General features: G+C 33.1%; 3 protein-coding genes across 3 annotated transcripts; 2 read left to right on the forward strand and 1 right to left on the reverse strand.

The window, feature by feature from the left end:
• The first annotated feature begins 2282 nt into the window (after positions 1-2282).
• LOC107952201 (GATA transcription factor 25) lies at positions 2283-6990 on the forward strand. The gene is made up of 7 exons (XM_016887479.2): positions 2283-2795; positions 3058-3141; positions 3227-3360; positions 5607-5705; positions 5923-6028; positions 6586-6645; positions 6757-6990. Exons 1-7 carry the CDS (start codon positions 2523-2525, stop codon positions 6865-6867), a joined length of 867 nt encoding a protein of 288 aa, XP_016742968.2. The 5' UTR covers positions 2283-2522; the 3' UTR covers positions 6868-6990.
• Positions 6991-10064: 3074 nt separating this feature from the next.
• On the forward strand, positions 10065-14602 carry LOC107952202 (serine hydroxymethyltransferase 2, mitochondrial). Its single transcript, XM_041082980.1, has 15 exons — positions 10065-10335; positions 10444-10482; positions 10591-10677; positions 10838-10959; positions 11250-11326; positions 11471-11595; positions 11802-11894; positions 12386-12478; positions 12576-12773; positions 12896-13000; positions 13131-13196; positions 13335-13412; positions 13608-13719; positions 13820-13930; positions 14035-14602. Exons 1-15 carry the CDS (start codon positions 10246-10248, stop codon positions 14181-14183), a joined length of 1545 nt encoding a protein of 514 aa, XP_040938914.1. The 5' UTR covers positions 10065-10245; the 3' UTR covers positions 14184-14602.
• A 3088-nt stretch (positions 14603-17690) lies between these two features.
• LOC107951126 (probable beta-1,4-xylosyltransferase IRX9H) lies at positions 17691-20522 on the reverse strand. The gene is made up of 4 exons (XM_016886056.2): positions 19587-20522; positions 18642-18891; positions 18315-18531; positions 17691-18049 (listed from the first exon to the last, which is right to left on the reverse strand). Exons 1-3 carry the CDS (start codon positions 20339-20341, stop codon positions 18361-18363), a joined length of 1176 nt encoding a protein of 391 aa, XP_016741545.2. The 5' UTR covers positions 20342-20522; the 3' UTR covers positions 17691-18049; positions 18315-18360.
• Between the last annotated feature and the right edge of the window lie 2477 nt (positions 20523-22999).

The raw sequence follows: 22999 nt of genomic DNA on the forward strand, positions 1-22999 counted from the left end.
AAGATTGGCTAATATTCCACAATAAGTATATCGAGATGTGGCAACGTAGGTACGATTATTTGCCAACGCGTGAACCATTTCTCACACTAGAGTTGGAAACATCTTCGGATTACATGGATTGGTTTGAGCATAACGGCAAGCCATATCTATTTCCGATTGCAGAAAGGAGTAAGCAATATCATCGTAAGAGGCCAAGATGAGAGCCCATCAATCCTAGGTGGGGAGAACATACCGCAGAGGGATCAATGTTTACTCCAGCTCCATATAAAGACTCAATTATTGTGCAACCTCTCAATCAATATAGTTCATATATTTTTATTTCTAACCTAGTTTATTATATACAAGCACTACATCATGCACCATCAGTCGCTGCGTCAACACTTTCTCCAGGTGTATATTCGTACGACTGCCACCCATAAACCATATTACACATTGATGCCGCCAACAACACCAACGTGTCCAGTATTATCGATAATTCCCACCTTAATCGCTATGCAATCGGGTTATGCGACACCATAGAGTTATCTGTCGATAGTGTCACAAACACCCCCAGCATCTTTATTCTACCGAGATGGGTCATCCTTGCAACTACCTATTTATACAGGGGGGATGTATGATGGGCGGCTTGGACCCAGACACAATCAACAATAAATGAAGGAAATGAATATGGAAATCAACATCGAGGTGCACGTGAAGATGAAGACAAAGACGATGAAGAGCCGCCAACCCAAGTTGTTCGACGGAACCCTAGAAATACCCAACGAACACCCGATTATGGCTCACATTCGAAACGTCGATGATTATGTTATTTGTAATATTTCTCAAATACTTCATTCTTTAGTTTTAAATTTTAATTTACGTTGTAGTAAATGTTTTCACTCTAACCCTAACTTGATTGCTTTTGCCTCTGAGCCCACTGCAACCTGGAATTCTTGAGATAAATTTCATATACTGCAACTCAGGATTCCTGAGATAAAATTAAAATTTTTCTTTTTTTGTTCCTGCCCCATCCCCTATATAAATGATCGTTCCCATCCCCTTACTTCATCATATCTCTGTCACCTTTAAATTATTTTTTTCTTTGTCTTGCGTGTTGAAATTGTCGGGTTTACAGATTTTTTTTAGGGAGACGTAGTTATAGTTTTAAGCTGTGTTTGGGTTCACTGTGATGTCATGGAGCTCAATAACCTACAAATTTCACCTGTCGTGTGAGTATGGAGCCATCACCTGAGAAGCCAGGATCGTATTACAACTCGAGGCCCAAGTTGATGGTGATTATACAGTCTCGGGTTGAAGTGTAAGGCTTCAAGTTTACAGATGTTATATTGTCAAAGGATGGAGCATAACTAAGGCCCCAATTGACGGTGGTTATACAGACACAACGAGTTTCTCCTGGTTAGCGGAGGATGCTTTATAAAACTCATACAAAAGTCAAAGACGAAAAACACAAGGGCCTTCTAATATAATCAAATAATTCGTTTTGTCCATTTCAATCGAAGGCGGTGACCCTATTACTAAAACATGTTGCACTCTAATTCTGTCACAGGTTATAGTAATGAGCTCATCGATTTTGGTGGAGATAGATAAAATGAATTACTTGATTATAATGAAATGCCATTGTTTTTTTTCTTTTTTGACTTTTGTATTGGTTTTATAAAGCATCCTCCTCTGACGAGAAATAACTAGTTGTTGTGCCCACATAACCACTGTTAACTAGGGCCTCAGTTATGTTCCATCTTTTGACAGCATAACCTTTGTAAACTTGAAGCCCTAGTTACGCTTCAACTCGAAACCATATAATCACTTTCAACTGAGACCTTAAGTTGCAATTCGATTCAACTCTTCGGGTGATGACTCCATACTCACATGGCAGATGAAATTTGTAGATCACTCAGCTCCACGACATCATTGTAAATTCAAACATATAACAATTTCTATCTCAAACACCGAAAAAATATATATTTACAAACTTTTAATTTCTAATAGAAAAAAAAAATCAACTTATTCTGTAAGATGAATTTTTCTTTCTCTCTCCAAATTCAGCATATATCGATAAATTAAAAAAAAACACATATACTCAATTTGTTTTTCACCATATTTGTTTTAGATAAGTTTTACATAATTTAACATTGATTTTGAGTTGAATCATAAAATTTGCATGCTTTGGAAAAAAAAATTAAAGGAGCTTGGCATTGTGATAGACCAAACTTGAATGGGACATGGAAATTAGAATGGGCAAATGCCTTTAAAATGACATCGTCTCGTTCTGGCCACACTTTCTCATTGGTGTCGGTCGGACCAACAACAACACTCTTTTTAACTTAGACACCATTTCTGACATCACATATATCCTCTCCCACAACAAACCTAATAAAACGCAAGTACTTTTCTTTTCTTTTCATTTTCCTCGTCATTAATTACTTAATTGGATTAATTAGGGTTAATTCTTTTTTTGTCCCTTTTATTCCCCCCCCCTTTCCCCTTTGTTTCACTGTAATGCTTCCATATCCTCAATTTCCTCAATGTACGGACAGTCTCAGCCCATGAACATCCCTGCCTCGATCGCCGACAACGATGTTTCTGCCTCCGCACCGGCCAATAATCACCAAAGCGTTAGTTACGATGCTCATCCTCTTGACGACGGCGTCGGAGTCGATGACGTCTCTGCCGATCCCCTCTATGTCACTTCCACCCCCTCTGACTTAGCCATCGTTCAACGTGTCGACGGTGCCAGCCAACTCACTCTTTCCTTTCGTGGCCAGGTCTATGTTTTCGATGCTATTACTCCCGAGAAGGTATATTACATTTTTTCTTTTTCTCTTAACAACTTTTTCTCAGTTAGGCCGATTAGGGTTTGCTGAATGGTTTGATTTTTGAAGAACCAAAAATCGTTGGCTTAAATTGTAGAAAGATGTGATTGCTTTTCCTCTTACTTTAAGTTATCAAACCGAAAAATGCAACTTCAATATCATACTTTTGACCTCTCGTGTTTCTATATTATCCCCCCCAATAAAATGCACATCGTAATGATTTTCATTTTGGTCGTACTGTTTGCAGTTCCATGCGGTGTTGTTACTTTTGGGTGTAAGTGAACTAACTTCAGGTCCCCATGGTGTTGAAATGTCAGCTCAGAACCAAAGGGTAATTCTCTTAAATTTGTTTAATCTAGAATTTGAATTTATTTTTCTGTTTAATTTTTAGTTTATCTATTCCTTGCTCTTTTTAGGTTGTTTTGGACTTTCCGAGAGGATCTAATCAACCGCATAGAGCAGCCTCTTTAGATAGATTTCGTCAGAAGAGAAAAGAGCGATGCTTTGATAAGAAAGTCCGGTATAGTGTTCGTCAAGAAGTTGCTCTTAGGTGTGCATTTTCCTTCCCTAAATACAGTTATTTTGAACTTTGATATTCAATATGTTGTTCTTGCAATTGAAGCTAGAAACTTAACCCTGAGAACTAGTATTAATGGGCTTTTGAGGTTTGAGGAATTACTGAGAAATAGGATTTTAAGAAGGTTATGGTTTATTATACTCTGAGAAATAGATTGGCTATGTTGGATGGGTGAAGCATATGACCTTTTCCATATATTTTGTATTTCTGCAAGTTATGTTGTTCCGTTTTATATGTTATTGAACATAATCGTTGCATTTGAATCTGAGCCAATTTTTTCTTTATTATTACTGAATACATGATTAACGTTAGATTAGTTTATCTGTTTTTCTGAATCTGTTCACTCATTGTTATAAACCAAGGATCTTTATAAAGAGTATGCTGTGCATTAGTAGACTATAAATATAAATTATCATCCAATTCTAAATTGTGATAAATAAGCATATTGCAGACTGGTAGCAGCCAGCCCAGATAAGATTTTAGGAATTGTGCTAATGAGATATTATAGTCCTATACTCTTATAAGGCCTAATATACCATAAAATTGTTAGAAAAACTCTTTAAGGACCTAGGGAGTAAAAACAGAACTGAGAGACTAACAAATCAGTGTTACAAGTAAATATGTCTTAGAACACTGGCCTGTGTAAGGATATTTTTCAACCCATTTGGTATTACCTAGTTTAATAATTAATTTCTTGGTGCTTGTGACTGAACTTAGCATATTTCATTTTGCTACAAAATTATCAATTCAAGCAGAAAAATGTGATAGAGCATAATATCCACAGGGAATAAACGAATAAGCATTGATCTGGCATGTCTAATCATGTCACTTTTTTTAAAACCGATAAAAGTTTATGCAGTGCTTTTTAAATTGGAAGATTTTGGATTAATTTTCAATTCTGGAATCTATATGAACTCATATTGTAATTCCGTCATCTGTAGTGAGGATGCTATACAATAATGCAATTTCAATTCACTAATAGCTTCTTGTGTCCAAAAATATTGGGGATTTATCTTCTAAAGTGAAAACAAGAAGTCTGAACTGTAGCAGTCAGGCAAGTTTAACACAGTTTAACATACTTATGTACCAGAAATGATTGAAGTGCAATAAGGGTCTTACTGAAGGGAAAAGATATTGAAGAAATAAAACGATAGTGTAGAATACTATTTTTCCTCCAGGTTTAATTGGCTGCTCTAGGTAATAGAACAACACAGACAAATGAGAGAGGATGCCCTTTTTATCCTTCTAGGGAAGTTTACATTTCTACCAATGGTTAACAACATAATTGAGAAAAAGAACATGCATACAGTTGAGTTGATGGAATTGAATTCTTAATATCTTATCTTAGTGTGCTTTATTAAACTGAAATGGGTGCGTAGAAAGCTCATTAGAGATGATCTGTCCTTGTTGACAAATTTTTCTTTATTACATAAATAGTAAGTTCTTGCTTTTGATTTTTTGAGTGCATTAGGATGCAGCGTAATTAAGGGTCAATTCAAGCAGAAAAATGTGATAGAGCATAATATCCACAGGGAATAAGCGAATAAGCATTGATCTGGCATGTCTAATCATGTCACTTTTTTTAAAACCGATATAAGATTATGCAGTGCTTTTTAAATTGGAAGATTTTGGCATAAATTTTCAATTCTGGAATCTATATGAACTCATATTTGTAATTCCGTCATCTATAGTGAGGATGCTATACAATAATGCAATTTCAATTCACTAATAGCTTCTTGTGTCCAAAAATATTGGGGATTTATTTTCTAAAGTGGAAACAAGAAGTCTGAACTGTAGCAGTCAGGCAAGTTTAACACAGTTTAACATACTTATGTACCAGAAATGATTGAAGTGCAATAAGGGTCTTACTGAAGGGAAAAGATATTGAAGAAATAAAACGATAGTGTAGAATACTATTTTTCCTCCAGGTTTAATTGGCTGCTCTAGGTAATAGAACAACACAGACAAATGAGAGGATGCCCTTTTTATCCTTCTAGGGAAGTTACATTTCTACCAATGGTTAACAACATAATTGAGAAAAAGAACATGCATACAGTTGAGTTGATGGAATTGAATTCTTAATATCTTATCTTAGTGTGCTTTATTAAACTGAAATGGGTGCCTAGAAAACTCACTAGAGATGATCTGTCCTTGTTGACAAATTTTTCTTTATTACATATATAGTAAGTTCTTGCTTCTGATTTTTTTGAGTGCATTAGGATGCAGCGTAATAAGGGTCAATTTACATCTGCCAAGAAGTCCGAAGGAGCTCACAGCTGGGGTTCTTCCCAGGAGGATGATAACCTAGCTGATGGCATGTGAGTTTTCTACCATCTTCTAGTCTGTTATTCTTTGCATTTTCTTTCTGCGAAGTTCTGGTAAATATGTTTTATTTTTACTTTTGTTCATACATCTCGATTTCTCATTCATCTTCTTTATCTGGAATTAGCGTAACATTTACATTTCCTGGTAAAATATCAATATATTCTATAATAATCGTAGTTATGGAGTAATGTCATTCTCTCACTTGTCCAGATGTACACACTGTGGCATTAGCTCAAAGTCCACTCCAATGATGCGACGTGGTCCATCTGGTCCAAGGTCTCTATGCAACGCATGTGGACTTTTTTGGGCAAACAAGGTAGGTGTCTCTACTGTGATTTACACTTCATATATCTTCATTTTGTCCATGGCTCTTGTTTACCATTGAGAAAATTTGCTGCTACATCTGTAATCGCGGTTTTTTTTCATATATTGGGTAGTTTTAGATGAGCGAATCACTTTTAATTGCTCCTTGAAGATTTTATCTATTGGGATGTGCAATTAATATTCCGATTGAAAAGTTTAATTGCCATGTGCACAAGAAGTTCTCTATCACAAAAAGTATTGTGCTGTTATAACGTTTAAGGGGACTGACTGGACAGGGATAAGAACTCTTCTCACTGTCTGGGGTGGGGTAAACAGCATTTAGGGATGGGGTTTGGAAAAGTCTGGGGATGTAAGAGGGGACAGAATGCCTTCCCTCCCACTAAACCCTCTCCCATTGTTTACCTCTCCAATTTTGATTCTTGCCTCTAAGTTCTGTCCACTGTCTCTTTATGAGATTTATTATTATTTGCTTTTTAGTTTTGATAGTGCATCTGCTGAACATTCAGCAAGCTACATATGTCGAGTTTGAAAGAATTGTACTTCATGCAGGGAACTTTGAGGGATATTCCCAAGAAAACTCAGGATCTCTCCCTAGTTCCTGTTCAACAGGTGTGTTCCTTAGCACCTAAACTTGTTAGGTTTCTTGATCTAAACTATTATCCCTTGCACTTTGTAAAACATAAACGTGGCTTTTCTTTGCTTTTTTTTGTCGTGATGTAGGGAGAATGTGAAACAAATGACTCAAATTCTGGAACTGCTATCCCTACTACACAAAGCAATGTAGTTTCTTTCTCGAATGGTGATGGCTCGGCTCTAATTGCCGAGAACTGATCATTTTTGCCAATATGACCATTGTGTCGACTAGGTCTTGGATGGTAAATTTTTTAAAAAGAACTGTCTTTGTATGTACAGATATCATAGTTGCCTTGATCAATATACGAGGTTTTCTCCTCCTATTCCTTCTTGAGTTTTTGTACTTTTGCATGAGATTACCTGTTTTAAGAGAACCCTACACCGGATGTATGAGCTGAAGCTTCAAATTTCTACCTTTGGTAATTTTACCTTCCCTGTTTGTCAAAACCTTTTTTTTTTTTTACCCTACCACGTTCCTAAAGGTGAACCTGGTAAATAATATAATACAAACGGTAAGTACTTTTTCTAATGGCTTTGTAGTATGTTTTATTTAATCAATTAAAGTAACTAGATGTCACTAAAAGGAAATTACTAAATTGTTCGATACAATACACTCTTTTGCTTATCACTAGCTAATATGGAGGTTAAACAACTAAAAGAGTCTTACATAAACAAAATAAATTGTGAACTATGAGCTGCTGAAAGACCGCGTTGAGAATTGCTTCCGACGCATGTTAAATCATTTGTACAATTATTGCTTTAATAACCTAGATCTCACACTATGCACTCGGTGATCAAAAAAGATAAGTGGTTATTAGAAATTGTATCAGTAGACATAAAATGTTTAATGGTAGTGGCATTCACTTCTATTTCTGAGTAATATTTAGGTCCCTCGCCAAATTTAATCTGCTCTTCAATGCCTATAATTCGACGTCAACATTTGCTGTTCTTTGGATATGCAGATATCCTCCAATTACTTAATTCCCAAAATGGTTTTTTTATGAGATCCTCAGCACTCACTCTATTAAGGTTTCCTAGAGAAGATCCATTGGTATCAAGTTTAAACCAGTTCTTTGGAGGTGGTTTTCAAGACAGCAACAAACTTGGGTACATGTATTTCATTTACAGCTAGAGATAGCGAAAAACTCATTTAGGACTATGTTCTTTCGGGCAATCATCTCCAAATATTAGGGCGTTGTGGGTGAGGGTCAAGACAAATAACTTCTTCTAATAGGTCCTTGGTTTTACAGATCATATTTTAGCAAAGTTATTATCTACTGTGTAGTCTACCCATTCAACATAAAAAATGATTGGGACTTTGGTAGAAGCAAAAATTCCCTCTCAAAACACTTTTGAGTAAACTGACAATCCTTAAATAGGTGTTGTATATCTTCCTGAGCAGATAAACACAGAGGACACGAGTCTTTCCTCGTTAGCTTCCTATGTCAGAGGAACGATTTGGTGGAGACCACATTGAGGCCACATTTCCAAAGGAATATCTTAAGTTTCAGAGATAGCTTAGCTTTCCAAATGAGCTACCACAAATGAGGATTGTGGTTCAGTCTTTTAGTGCTAATAAATACACACTTGCAAGCGAGAAGCGGCCGTTAAATCTCGTGGGATAAACACAGAAAAACAATGTATACCAGATTCCTCCTATTTATCTCTAACTCGGCTGAAATTCCAGCTACCTTCCTCCTGGTTAAGCGGGCCTGCTCCTAATCCAGACCATCCTACCATTGCGAACAACCCAATTGATCCTTGAGGTGAATAAAGTAGTAATCTTTGGCAAGGAGCTCCATGTTTAGAAGTATTCATTACAAGTTGTGAATTGTTGGGGTTCAGAAAGTATTTAGCTATATGAGTTTTGAGTCCTCATGCATCAGTCTCCAGCCCAACTTAGCGAAGAGAGCTTTATATATATATTGGCGGGGGGGGGGTATATATCTAACACCCCCTATGTTTAAGGAGAGTAATGATGTCCCAACTAGCTAAATGTAGTGTCGAGTGTGATTCTGTCCCTCCCCACAAGAAGTTCTTATTAATACGGTCGAGACTGTTTAGAATAGAAGCTGGAAGTAGTTTGGGATGGTAGACTGGATAATAACTAATCGGCTTGTTGGAGAGAGACGGTTTGCTTACTCAAAGCGTCCAATATTCTATTTAAAAAAAAGTTATTAAAGAAAAATGAAGAGAATTTGTGTATTTGTATCACAAATCGTATTCTGTAAGTAATGTGTAACTGTAAGGCAGCATGTAAGATAAAATATGCGAAAGGGCTGCATGATTTTTAATGTTTTGTATAAGGATATGGGAAGTTTTGAATTGTACAAAAAAAATAAAAATAAAAATAAAAATTGAGAATACAAAATTCAATTTAATTCCTCCATTTCAAATATAATAAAAATGAAAAACTATATTGTGATTCTCACTTTCTTTTTTTAATGAACCAAACTGTTTTTTGATTAGTTTGGCCACCTTTTATAGATTTCAAACCACAACGTTTAGAACCAGTCACCTACTACTACTGTTCTCAATTTTTAAAATATAATTTTGAGTGCAGGTTTAGGTTTAGGTTTAGGCTTAGGGGTGAGAGTTTGTATAAAAAAATTTCGAGTAATTTAATTAGCAATTAGGAGTAAGCATTTAACCGAATCGAGTGAAAAAAATTAGAGTTAATTGAGTTATATTTTATTATTCTAACTTGATTTGATTTTTTTTAAATTGAGTCGAGTGAAATTGTTTGAGTTAAATTAAAAAAATTAAATATGCTACATTATAATTAATTCCATATTACAAAAAATTTAAAAAAGAAGAAGAAGATAATTTAGCATGATAAACTTAAATCATTAATTAATATATTTTAAAATTTTAACTTTATTTATATATTGTTTAGAAATTTTTTTATAATTTAAAAACATATAAATTTTGAATTTTTTATGAATATTTTGAATTTTTAAAAAATATTTTGTTTTTTTTAATTTTTGTTAAGATAGATCAATTAGTTCATTTCTAAAATTGACAAGAGTTGAAGGGGTTTGTTATTTGAGTTAACTTGAATAACTCAGTTCAATTAACTCAAAATTTAAATTTTTTTCAAATTTTGAAATCGAATTGAATTGAGTTTTGTTTATCAACTGAATTTATTTTGATACTTACATTTCTTTCACAATTATAAAAGCTTGATGATATAATACTATAAAATTGTATTATGTGATTAAATCTTCTTTGATAAAACTAATCTAATTATCACATTCAAGTATAAAAAAAATACTTGAAAAAAAATTAAATACTAGAATAATTGTAAATTTGAAGTAAAAGGGAAAAAATTATCAAATTAACCCATATTCCATAGATTTGAGAAAGTGACGTTACACCGCAAAAGCAAAGCAACCAACCCCGTCCCGCCCGAACAAACTTGGATCTGACATATCACAGCCCGCACTTCAATACTTTACTTATACATAATATCAATAATAATCCCAACACAAACAAAACATTTTCAGTCCTCCACCAACCCACTCTAAACACTCTTTTGTTTTTTTCCCTTGGAACAGCTGAGCCAAGACGCGAGTAATGGCGGTGGCAATGAGCTTTCGTAGATTGTCTTCCTCCATCAAGTCCCCAACCAGACCTCTCTTCAGTGGCAGCTCCCTCTATTATATGGTTCTACATCTCTATTTCCTTCTTTTTTGTTCCATTCCTTCTTTAGTTAAATTTCATCTTTCTTTCTTTCTTTTTTTCTTTTTTTCTGATTTCTTTTTTCATTTGCAGTCAACAGCTGCGGCAGAGAAAGAGAAAGCTCGTGCTAATGTAAGCGTCATTAGTAATATTATTTTCAAAGGAGCTTTAGATCTTTGATCTTTTTAATTGTGATTTATGCAAAAAAAAAAAAAACTAAAAACGTGTTTGGTTGTGCAGCGGATACATCAGTTGAATGCTCCGCTAGAGGAAATCGATCCTGAAATTGCTACCATAATCGAACTCGAGAAAGCTAGGCAATGGAAGGTTTTTTTTTTTTGTTAATAAATTCAAATCTCGAGCCTTTTTTTCGCATTTCTGGTTTTTATTTTATAATCTATTTTCTTTTCTATAACTTCAGTCAGGTATTTGATTGATTAAGAGATCAAATCGTTTTTTATTTTATTTTCTGTTTAATGTCTAATAGGGACTAGAACTTATACCATCAGAGAATTTTACATCCCTATCAGTAATGCAAGCAGTGGGCTCTGTCATGATCAACAAGTACAGTGAAGGGTATCCTGGTGCTAGATACTACGGAGGAAACGAGTTAAGACGATCTACTTTGATTTTGCCTATTGTTAATTTTATTTCACTGCTAATATCAGTTTAAAAATGGATGTGGGTTCATCTACAAATTGATTTCAGACTGGTTGTAATTTTCAGGGGATTGAATTGGAAAATAAGATGCATTGCTAGAGATGTTATATGTGGTTTTACTTTTTAGTATAAATTATTGATAACTATGTTGATCTGATTCTTCATTTTTCTTTAAGTCAGTCCGAGTAACATTAATTGGTTAAAGTCACTGTCTAATGTTGTTAATTCTATTTGATCAGATACATTGACATGGCTGAGTCCTTGTGTCAAACGCGTGCACTAGAGGCTTTTGGGTTGGATCCTGCGAAGTGGGGAGGTGAATGGATCATGCAAACCCTTTTCTATATTTAGTTAAATATCTGTTTTTACCCTTTATTTTGAGCATGCGAAGGATTCTATGTACAGAATATTTACTTTCTAGGTAGCATATAACTCATCCTGTATCTGTTTCATTATGCAGTCAATGTGCAGTCACTTTCCGGATCTCCTGCTAACTTTCAGGTTTATACTGCATTGTTGAAACCTCATGAGCGAATTATGGCACTAGATTTACCCCATGGTGGACATCTTTCACATGGTTATCAGGTGCTTACCAATTCCATCAATCACGAGCTTTTCTGCTGAACTTGGTTATAGTTTTGTCTTCTCTTGTTAATTCTAGTTTTTTTTTATTTTTTATCTGCATTTATTTTCTAAAGAAATAGCATATCAGGTAACATTACTTTATGGCCAATCAACTGGTGTTTATAGTGTTTGAAACTCAAGTGTTGATTCTTCTTTGCATCATACAGACTGACACTAAGAAGATATCTGCTGTGTCAATATTCTTTGAGACAATGCCATATAGATTGAATGAGGGTACAGGTTATATTGACTATGATCAGGTAGCGCTTCTCTTCTCTTCTCTTCTATGTTGGTAGAGATGTGAATTTCTCTTTCTTAAATTTCATGCATCTTCAGAAACAGTGTCTGCATTTTGGGTAATCTAGACATGTGTAACTAACAACTTTATCAAGTTCAAAACCTGGAATGCACATTCTGATCAATGTTTCTCTTACTTCTCACAACCCTTTTGAGATTCATGGCTAGAACATTTTGTGAATACTTATTACATGCTTTAAGCATAATTTGACAAAGGAAATAATTATATCTTATAGTTAAAATAAATTTCAATGAATGGTTTGGATTTTTCTGATGTATGGAACTTGCATATATTTCATAAATGAAATTCAACAGTGGAGTGGAAGCTACACGTCTTATCTGTGTCAAAATCTCTTTGCAGAAAATTTTCTTGCATGCAAGTATTTTCTTGACTTAGGTGAAACTTGAGAGACTCTTTCAAATAGTTGATTTAGATGAATTGAAATGTTTGCAGCTAGAGAAAAGTGCAGTGCTTTTCAGACCAAAACTTATAGTTGCTGGTGCCAGTGCTTATGCTCGCCTTTATGATTATGCTCGTATACGCAAGGTAAACACCCTTGACTTGCAGTTGGAAGACTTCATATATCAGTGGAAATTTTGACTCACCTTTAAGATACTAAGAGACTCTAATTGCTTATTGACAGGTCTGTGATAAGCAGAAAGCAATTATGTTGGCTGACATGGCACATATTAGCGGGTTGGTTGCTGCAGGTGTTATTCCATCTCCTTTTGAATACGCTGATGTTGTGACAACCACAACACACAAGTCACTTCGTGGTCCACGTGGTGCTATGATTTTCTTCAGGAAGGGACTCAAAGAGATTAACAAACAAGGGAAAGAGGTGAGTATGTTCTAAGTTTTGGTGTGTTTCTCTCTCTCTCTCTCTCTCTCTCTTATGAGTTTGATTGGTGGAAAATAGAAGGAAAGAGTGACTTATTTAATTTCTTGAGTTCCATCCTACAGGTAATGTATGACTTGGAAGACAAAATTAATCAAGCTGTCTTTCCTGGTCTTCAAGGTGGACCACATAATCACACCATAGCTGGTTTAGCAGTTGCATTGAAGCAGGTACTCTGATAAAAATTTTTTTGTGTATATGCAAGTTAAACACACTATGCCAAGCTCAGGCCATACAAAATCTTGATACAAGTTAACCAGGAGCCTTTAGGTTTCTTGAGTTTGACATATGTGCTTATAGGTCAGAACACCCGAGTACAAGGCTTACCAAGAGCAAGTTCTTAGTAATTGCTCGAAATTTTCTCAGGTAAACTGAATGATCCAGCTCCTATTGATGCAAGTTCACTACTTGGCTTAAGTGAAACATTATGAATAGCATTATTGTGTTTACTCTTGAGTGATTTAACCGTGATATGTTGCAATTCTATATTTTCGGCTTTTGTAGAGGTTGCTGGAGAACGGCTATGAACTAGTATCTGGTGGGACCGAGAACCATTTAGTCTTGGTCAATTTGCGAAACAAGGTATGAGCTTCTTGATTTCTTTGTCCTCTCAAACTGATTTACTGAAAATTCTTTTACCTTTTATGTTGTCCTTACATAGGTTGTGATGATTTTTTTTTTCCAATTTCAAACACTTTTGAACTATTTAATTGGTAATGGAAATATAAAATTATAAAACAATAATAACTTCCTCGCTTTTGGAATGGTGTTCAATAGGGTATTGATGGCTCAAGAGTTGAGAAGGTATTGGAATCAGTTCATATTGCAGCCAATAAAAACACTGTTCCAGGGGATGTGTCTGCTATGGTTCCTGGTGGTATCCGCATGGGTATTGGACCCATTCACACCTTTGGTCATTACGCCATCTGTTTCTTTTGGTGGGTTGCTAGGTCCTTGGATTTTAAATTCTTTGTTTTAATGTGATTCAGGAACCCCAGCTCTCACATCTAGGGGTTTCATTGAGGAAGATTTCGAGAAGGTAGCTGACTTCTTCGACGCTGCTGTGAAATTAGCCTTGAAAATCAAGGCCAAGACGGAAGGTATATTTTTTCCGTTTCCTCTGTCACCTATACAGCAATATTTTTATACGTTGAAATAAAGGAAAGTATGCTCACATATTTCCCTTGAACTATGATTAATCCAGGAACAAAGTTGAAGGATTTTGTAGCAACCTTACAGTCGGATACATACTTTCAAACCGAAATCGCTAAGCTCCGACAAGAAGTGGAGGAGTACGCAAAACAGTTTCCGACTATTGGTTTTGAGAAAGAAGCAATGAAATACAAGGACTAAAGCGGATATCTTTACACACAATGCAAGGTTTGTCAGCTCTAAAGAACTTCCTAAACTGGTTGCTGTCTTATTTGTTGAACGTAATCTTCTAGAGGCAACTATCTTAGAATTTATTGAAATGCCAAAATATGCACGTTAGTTTTTAGTATTAAGGATGTTATCTGGGGTTGAGCCGAACTGTATTCAAACTGTATGAAACTATGAGCTTTTCATTCAAAGTTTGAGACTTGAGTTTGGCTCACGCTCGATCAATTTTCGTTTTCGAAGCTCAAAATCGATTCGCGATTTAAAAAAGAAAATGAACTGCTCATGTTTGTTTGATTAGACTCGTTTATTGGCTATTAAATTCATGTATCAAACAATTCAGCTGAGTTGGATAGCTAGTTTTACTATTTAAAAGATTACAAAATAATTTTTTATATTTATGTTTATACATATGTTATTATTAATTAATAATTCAGGTCACTTGAGCTTGAATTTGAGAAAAAATTAAGTTTTTTTATATTTTTTATGACTAGTGATGGAATTTTCAATTAACCAAGCCAAATTAAAAAGAAATGGAATCTATTAAACAAGAAGATTGGGAAACCATAGCAAATGTGTTATGTTTAACCTTATGATGGTGAATCATGTACATTTTAGTAACATGTATGCATGTATTATAGCCAAAGCGTGCAACTACTAGTGGTTGCCAACTCCTGCCTCTCTTTAAATAAAATATAGCTATTTGTTTAGGTTCTCGAATTTTATTCAGAGGATTTGGATAAAAATGATAGATTCGAAAAATAAGATTGGATAAAAAAATTATACTCATTTAAAATACGGGTTAGTCTCGAGTTTGAACATTCAATGCTTGAATTCAGCATGACCCGATCAGTTTTTAAGTTTATAATACTTTATACTATGTTATTTTTATATATTATGTAATTTATAACACATTCAAAAATATATATGTATTAAATATATAATATTATTCTAATATAAACATTAAAATAATGTTAAGATGACTAAAATAATATAAATATTATTAAGTTTTTTTAAAAATATGTGCGGGTTTAAAATAGGCTTGAGCTAATCTTTTATAAATATAAGTAAACTTGGATAAATTTTAGACATATTTTGAGTTGGACTGAATTTGAGTAAGTATAAAGTTATTATCATGCTTACGCTCGATTCGGCCCATGAATACCTTTACTTACTATGATATTCTTGTCCAATTCGAGCCCTTGCTTTGCTTCATGTTGATGATTAAATATTTTTTTCTTGTATCGATTGAATTATAAATATATTTTAAAAGATAGTTGAATTATAAATACATCACTTTATAATTAATGCTGGGTTCTACGAATCACATAGGAATAATTATAAGTATTCAAAAGAATTTAACAAATAGCAAAGTTTTAATGAACAATCAAATGAAGAATTTAACAATGTATCCAAAACAATCAAATACCTTAAACATAACGGTATAAATATTTTTAGGTAATTTTAGATCAATTGAACAATTTTCAAATTTAAAAATTAAAGTGAACTCAAGTAATTAATATCATTAATTTTTTTTAAATATATGTGTGATATTTTAAAATTTAAAAAAAATTCATTTGATAAAATTTATTAAATTCGTTCGTGTGATATTCTATAATTTAAAAAAATTATTTGGTATAATAAAATTTAATAGAAAAATTCAATGGTTTCCTTTTTATTCTTCATGGCCATTTTATGATCCAAACAATTTTCAAATTTAAAAAAATTAAGTTCAGTTGTTAATGTGGTTAATTTTTTTTGTTAAATTTGTCAGTGTGAGATTCTAAAGTATAAAAAAGAACTCACTTAGTAGAAGTTGCTAAATTCGTTGTTAAGTTCAGTTGTTAATATCGTTCACTTAATGTCCATTTTATGATTCACGTTCTTAATAGAATTGACTTTTTTTTTTGAAAAAAACTTAGTTTGTAGAATTGAATTTAATAGAAAAATCCAATGGCTTTTTTCTTCTTCTTTTTTTCTTGTATTTCTCATGTCTATTTCATTGTTCATATTCAAAATTTGTAGCTTTTTTTTCTAACAATATTATTTCCAAAGTTCAAACTTATATTTCATATTGGATATAATGTGTATTACTACTACACCCAATACTTGTTAACGAAATTCAATGGTGTTAACAATTTTTAAAATTCATTTTAATATTTTAATTAGAATAAATAATTTAGATTATCTAATCAGTTTATAAATATTAAGGTACTATGTCAAAAATTAAATATAAAAATTAAATTTTAAATTTATGTATAGTATAAAAAGTGAAATTGAAATTTAACTATTTTTTATATAATTTAAAACAATCAAATAACAGAATTAAAACTTAACGACTATGTTAATAAAGTAAAAAAAAAAGAAAAAGAAAAGACATGTTCATGTTTTAATAATTTTTAAATTTAAATAGTTAAAAAAAATCAAATCCTCATAAAATAATTAGAAAAATGATTAAGCCTTTCCATATAAATAATGTCTTTTTTTTTTTACATGACACGTCAAAATCATATCATCATTTAACTACATGTCAAAAACTTACATGAAAAAAAATATGTTAAAGACTCAATTGAATATCAATTAATATTTATTTTTAATTAGATACTTAATTGATTTTTAATTATTTTATAAGAGTTTTTTAACAGTTAATCATAAACTTAATTGGATGATTTTTCATGAAAAATAGTTGTTTTTTTTGGTAAAAGAATCACAAAATTCTTTATATTATATTTTAGATTACATTTTATTGAGAAAATAGACAAATTAGTCCTAGTATGTTAGATGAGTAAGTAAAACAATCCACCGATTACAATTTGGTCTTTTTATATAAAGGTATAATAACAAATTTATCCCATAACATTTGCACATTTATTCAATTTGACCCCTACTTTTATTGGAAGTAAATTTTTTAAATCTCATAAGCATTAGATTTTATTGGACCGGTATAGATATTTCATAAAAAAATTATTTATAATTTTTAATTTTTAAAGGACTTAATTAATTTTTTTAATTTGCTACTAAGATTTTTTTTAACTCTTTAGTCCTATTAGATTAAAAAAATTCTAATTTACTTCCAGAAAGATTAAATGTGTAAAAGTTGTCTCACTAAATTTTAAAGTTCTGCTCATCTACCCTTAATTTACCCATATTTTCAGTAGAGAGTAAAATATAATAGAAGGGGATTTGTGGTATTTTACCGTGTTTTGTTTGCGAAATAAAAGATAAAATGGCCAAATAATTAGTTATGCATCTAAACAAGTCAAGACCGTACATCCGATTGTGAGTGCCTATTCTTTTGCACCCTCAATCCACACATAACTTTCTAGTTTTTTACCCATATTATGCAAAGCCAGGCTTTTTTATTTTTTATTTTTATATATTGAAATAATTGAATGAATTCTCAACATGTAACCTGTTCAAGCATCCCAATTCTGAAAACAATACCTTCAAAACAACAAAAATGAAATCATGAGCCTACAAGGATGAGATTAAAGGAAAATGCTGCTTTCAGACAAGTATGATATCGCCATATACAACGATGCTTAAGTACAGGGTATATAAACAATGGATCCACAACAAACCCCACCTATTTTGTGGTGTATGCAAACTGCTCCTGAAAAATACCAAATTAAACCCCCAAAACACCAGAACTCTACCTGAACAAAATTTGTTCCGAAGAATATTCATACTCAAACTCTAGAAAGAATACTGCAAACCTTTTGTTTCTTTGCCAACGTCACATGAATATCTGCATACGCTACCATATGATGATGACGATGATGGCAAATCTGGTCAGATAAGTTTGAACTACCGTGCCACCAGCAGAAACTATGGTCAGAACTCTGGCAAGAAAATAGCTCCAATCAGACACTATATACATATCTATACTAAAAATAAAATCCAAGGCAAAAATATGATTTGCATCAACTTCAAAAGTGGCAACAGCTCAAGAGATAACTGATCTAACACTCGTTTTCATTAGTTTTATCTACTCCATCTATTCATGTGTATTTTTGTCTTTCCATTTTCCGTTAGGGGTTCTCTGTCTGATAAGTCAAGCTTACAGAAAGGAAGAATTTACATTAAATGCAGAATTAAATCTCATACCCAATTAAGCCCTCCACATAAAAAGAATTGTAGAGATGAGCTTCCATCACTTAATAGGCAAAATAACCTCTAGATTCTTCTCTAGTAACCAGCCTTTGGGATAAAAAAGGTTGTCCGTATCTAAATGGAGATGCCAGTTCATAATCCTTGAACAACCATGTGGTATACCTTCCATTTGACTTTCATCTTCCACCACATGCTCTATAAATGTGCTTTCCTGTATAGAACAAAGAATAAGCAAATCAAAGAATCTTGCTGCAATATTGGAAGAGATATTACATAATAGCTTAACTGTGAAAGTATAAAACACAATGGCATAACTCATACTTGGAAACCCTCCTTCACTGTGTCTAACTGTCGAATTGGGTTTGAGGAGGGACGCGCCCATCTTTTTGGATCCCACAATATAGAGCTGTTGAAAGCAAATCCTGACATATCAACATAAAACCTACGGATTCTTTTACTTTTATCATTTGTGTGCCATCCAATTACTTTACTTGCATTGCATACTGGACCTTCCAGAATTGCCTTGTTTTTGCTTTGTGCAAGCATGGCAACAGGCCAAGTTCCGAAACGGCTACAAAAGAAGATGATGAATATTATGGATTGGTGTATGACCGTGTGTAAGCAAAATTAGGAGAGCAGAAAAACTACTTCATAATTACACCATTGAATAGCTCTCTGCAGTCTCTAACCTACTGATGAACAAGATAGACTCGGAATTCAATTTACAATAATCTTCAATTAACAAGTTACATCATTCTTAGCTAAGAAAAAACATGTAAAAGTTAACATCTTCTTTAACCATTCAAAAAAGGAAAACTTTTAATCAGGCGCTAAGAGTTTTAAATTGACATATCATAAGCAACCGATACTAACACATTAGGTGATGTCAATGAAAGTAGATCTAGTAACTCAAGCTATTTGCTCGGATGTCAATGAAACTAGATCTAGTAACTCAAGCTATTTGCTCGGATGTCAATGGAACTAGATCTAGTAACTCAAATACTAAAGATATAACAGGCTGATTTGATTCACAAACGAAAAGCCCTAACACACTAGGTGATGGCAATCATTTACAGATATTGAATGACCAACTACATAACCAAAATCAATTTAATTTTCCACTGCCTCCATCTCTAACTAATAGCCTATCAAAACAATGCTGTTAATAGAATCAACTCGAACAAATTATTTGCACGGCAACAAATACATATCAAAAACCTATTTTTTACCCCAAATTTGTAGAATAAATTAATTTGTTAAAGTTACCTGATAGTTCTCAAGCTTTCAAACAACTCGAGCGTGTAGACATTGTCGTCGTCGGCGAAAAACACGATCCCATCGAGCTTATGCCGTTCGATATGTTCCAAAGCGGCGTTTCTTTGATGAACCCTTGGATCCTTCACGCTGCTAGAGTTGAACGCACATAACACGTGCCGATACATAACCCCGGTTTTCCTCAAAATCTCTGCAGTCTCATGCGACGCCGCTTTCTCCTCCACCACTATCCAAACCAACGGCGGCTTCACTAACCTCAAAACTTGCCCTAACCTGTTCAAGAAATACGCTTGAAATCCCCGATTATAAGTCGGCGTGACAACGATTAACTGCTTTAACGGCTCGATTATATCGGTCGATTCCTTCGGTTCCAACAATTTCGTATTAACGCTCAATGAAACAGAAGTAACAATCTGATCGTCGAATCGGAGGGTGGCATGTGGCGGTTTGAGTTCGGGGAAAGTAAAATCCTTGGCTCGGACATCGGTATCGGAGTATCCGAACGGAGCAATTCCGAAGACAAACCCTATTACAAAAAAGAAGAGACACCTGCAGAAAGACCGCCGCCACCCTTTGCGGTACACTATATTTACGACGTTGAATAAAAAGGGTAAATGCGAAGAGGAGGAGAAATGTTTACTGCTACCGTTGGGTAAAAACTTGTTAGAGGGAGAGGGGAATCCGGAGCCGTTCTGATACGAACGATCATGATATGCCGGCGAAAGAGTCCGACGGATCGAAGCCATTTGATTAATTGACAAAATAAATTTTTTTCTTTTTGGAAAAGGAAAATCACATAATGGGAAAAGAGAAAGGGCTGAGATCTATTGAAGTTAGGGGGCAGAGCTGGATTTTTGTTTTGAGCGCGGAGGCGGACTGCTTCTTTTCCCTTCCTCTTCGTTTATTTTTTATTTTTTAAATTATTTTTGCTTATTATTAAAATTACGCGTAATGCCATAAAATTTCACTTTAAAATGTTATTAATTAAGGGTTAAATATAAAATTAGAACTTTGATTTATCTACTTCTCTCAAATTTGTATTTATGGTTTTTTTTTATTTCAGATTGGTATTTGAATTTTTTTCCTCTTAACTAAATCGATACCTAAACCTAATATCGTTAAGTTTAGGACACCTGACAGAATAATATTGTGACACGTGGCATAAATGATGTCATGACTTCATCTCTTTCCTTCCTCAGACTTTTCAAATCTTTTTCTTTTCTCTTTTTCCTCATATTTTTAAATCTAAAAGACTTTCAATTTTTTTTAATCAAAAGCTTCTTTGTTTCTTCTTTGGTTGTTCTTTTTGTTTAATCAAAACCCTTTTTAATATATGTTTGGAAAATAGGGTATTTTAGGTGTTTGAATTGAATCGTTGAGTAGGGACTAAGTTTGAGTTTTGGGGTTATTGCAGGGTGTTGTAATGGAAGCTAATTGGGTGAATTTGAGGATTTTGGTGTTGGGATTTGAGGTTATAATGGAGAGAGAAAAAAGAGGTGAAGATTGTACATTAATGTTTGTGAAAACAAAGAAAAGGAAATGATGGAGCAGGAGGAAAAAGTTGACTAGTTGAAATTTCTCCCCAAAATAGCTTTTCTATCTTCCAAATGTATATGTCAAACAAGAAAAAATGAATTGAAACATAACAATAGATCAAAATCTCTTGAACTTTGTTCATTGTTTTTCTCACAATAGTTAATAATGTTAACTATTTAAACTATAAAAATTATATTATTTTATAAATATAAAAAATATATATTATATTAAATTAAAGTAGATAAACTAAATTTCAAAAATAATTCAAATTCAACACAAAAAAATTACAATAAATAATGGCATTTAAGATTTTTTAAAATTTTAATAAATAATTATCCATAAACATTATCATTCACTTAAAACATCACCTTTTTTGTTTTAAATTATCTTTTTCCCTTTTTTTAGTAAAAACAAACAACATTAAGTGGAAACAATGAAATCAAACAACTCTACTTAAGAAATCACCTTTTGAATGTAAAATCTCTTGAACCGAAATTGGGGGATCCTCGAAAAGCTTCAACCAAAATTGATTATCATACGTACATTTCGCCATTCAATCAACAGCTATATTTTGAGATCTAGGGATATGACGAATTCTTGTCTTCCATTGATTAAACGTAATTCAGCTAGGTTACTACTGGCAACACTCTTTGTAAGAACAGACTCTACAAGTAGTGAATTGTCATATTCTATCTCCAACTATTTGTAACCTTTCTCCCATACAATACATAAACTATATATTCCGATTTAGGGTCTAGTCAGAATAGTGATTTCGAGACCACAAATTCGAGATAGAAAATATATTTTTATTATATTTTTATGGTCTAAAATTTCACGAAATTATTTCGTGAATTTTTTTTTTGAAAATTTTGACATTTGGGCACTCAATTTAGTCAAAAGAACTAAATCGTAAAAAGTGAAAAAGTTGAGTTCTACATGCTAGAGGTGTCAAATTGTTATGAAATTTTAAATTGGAGGTCCTTATATGGTAATTAGACCATTGGTTAAGTTGGTGGATAAAAATGGACATGGTTAGGCATGTTTCCAAAGTTTTTCATTAAGGGTATTTTGGTCATTTAGTTATTAAAATGAATTAAAAACAAAAATAAAAGCCCAAAAATTTTTCCATCTTCCTCCTTGGCTGAAATTTGCAAGAGAAAGTCATGGCTAAGGTTTTTCAAGCTTTCAAGCTTGATTGTAAGTCCGTTCTAGCCCTGTTTTTAATGATTTTGACGTTTTTGAAATTCTTGTAACACGATCTAGCTATTTCTACCATTAATTTGAGATATGATGAAGGTCTAGGTTTTGAACCATGTTAGAAATTTGTGTATTTTAATGTTTAATGGTAGATTATGCATGTTTATGGTTAGAGAAACGACTTTTACTAAGTGATTTTCGGTGAAAACGTCCAAAAGGACTAAATTGTAAAAGTTATAAAATATGTAGTAAAAGTATCTTTTAATGGAAATTGTGGGCTGCTATAGCTATGAAAATGATTCGGCTAGGCTTTTATGATAAAAAAATTGAATAAATTTCATTTTACGAGCCTAGGGGCAAAAGTGTAATTATGACAAACTTTAGGGGTAATTTTGCCATAGTATGATTTTTCGGTCATATTGAGTAATGTGACTAATAAGTGGGCTAAATGTGATGTTATAGATCAAAGAAAACGAGATTCAGGCCTAAAACAAGGGAAAACGAGTAATTGACGGTTAGGTCCCTCTTTGCCATTTTGGTATCGAGGTAAGTTCGTATGTAAATAATGCTATGTTATGTTTGTCTTTTAAATATTCTAAATGCTTTGATAATGTATGAAATAAATAATTGATTCTATGGTTTTATTTGACGAAGTTCAGATAAGTGAGAAA

Source organism: Gossypium hirsutum, chromosome A02 (assembly GCF_007990345.1).
Source record: "Gossypium hirsutum isolate 1008001.06 chromosome A02, Gossypium_hirsutum_v2.1, whole genome shotgun sequence".
Taxonomy (NCBI): domain Eukaryota; kingdom Viridiplantae; phylum Streptophyta; class Magnoliopsida; order Malvales; family Malvaceae; genus Gossypium; species Gossypium hirsutum.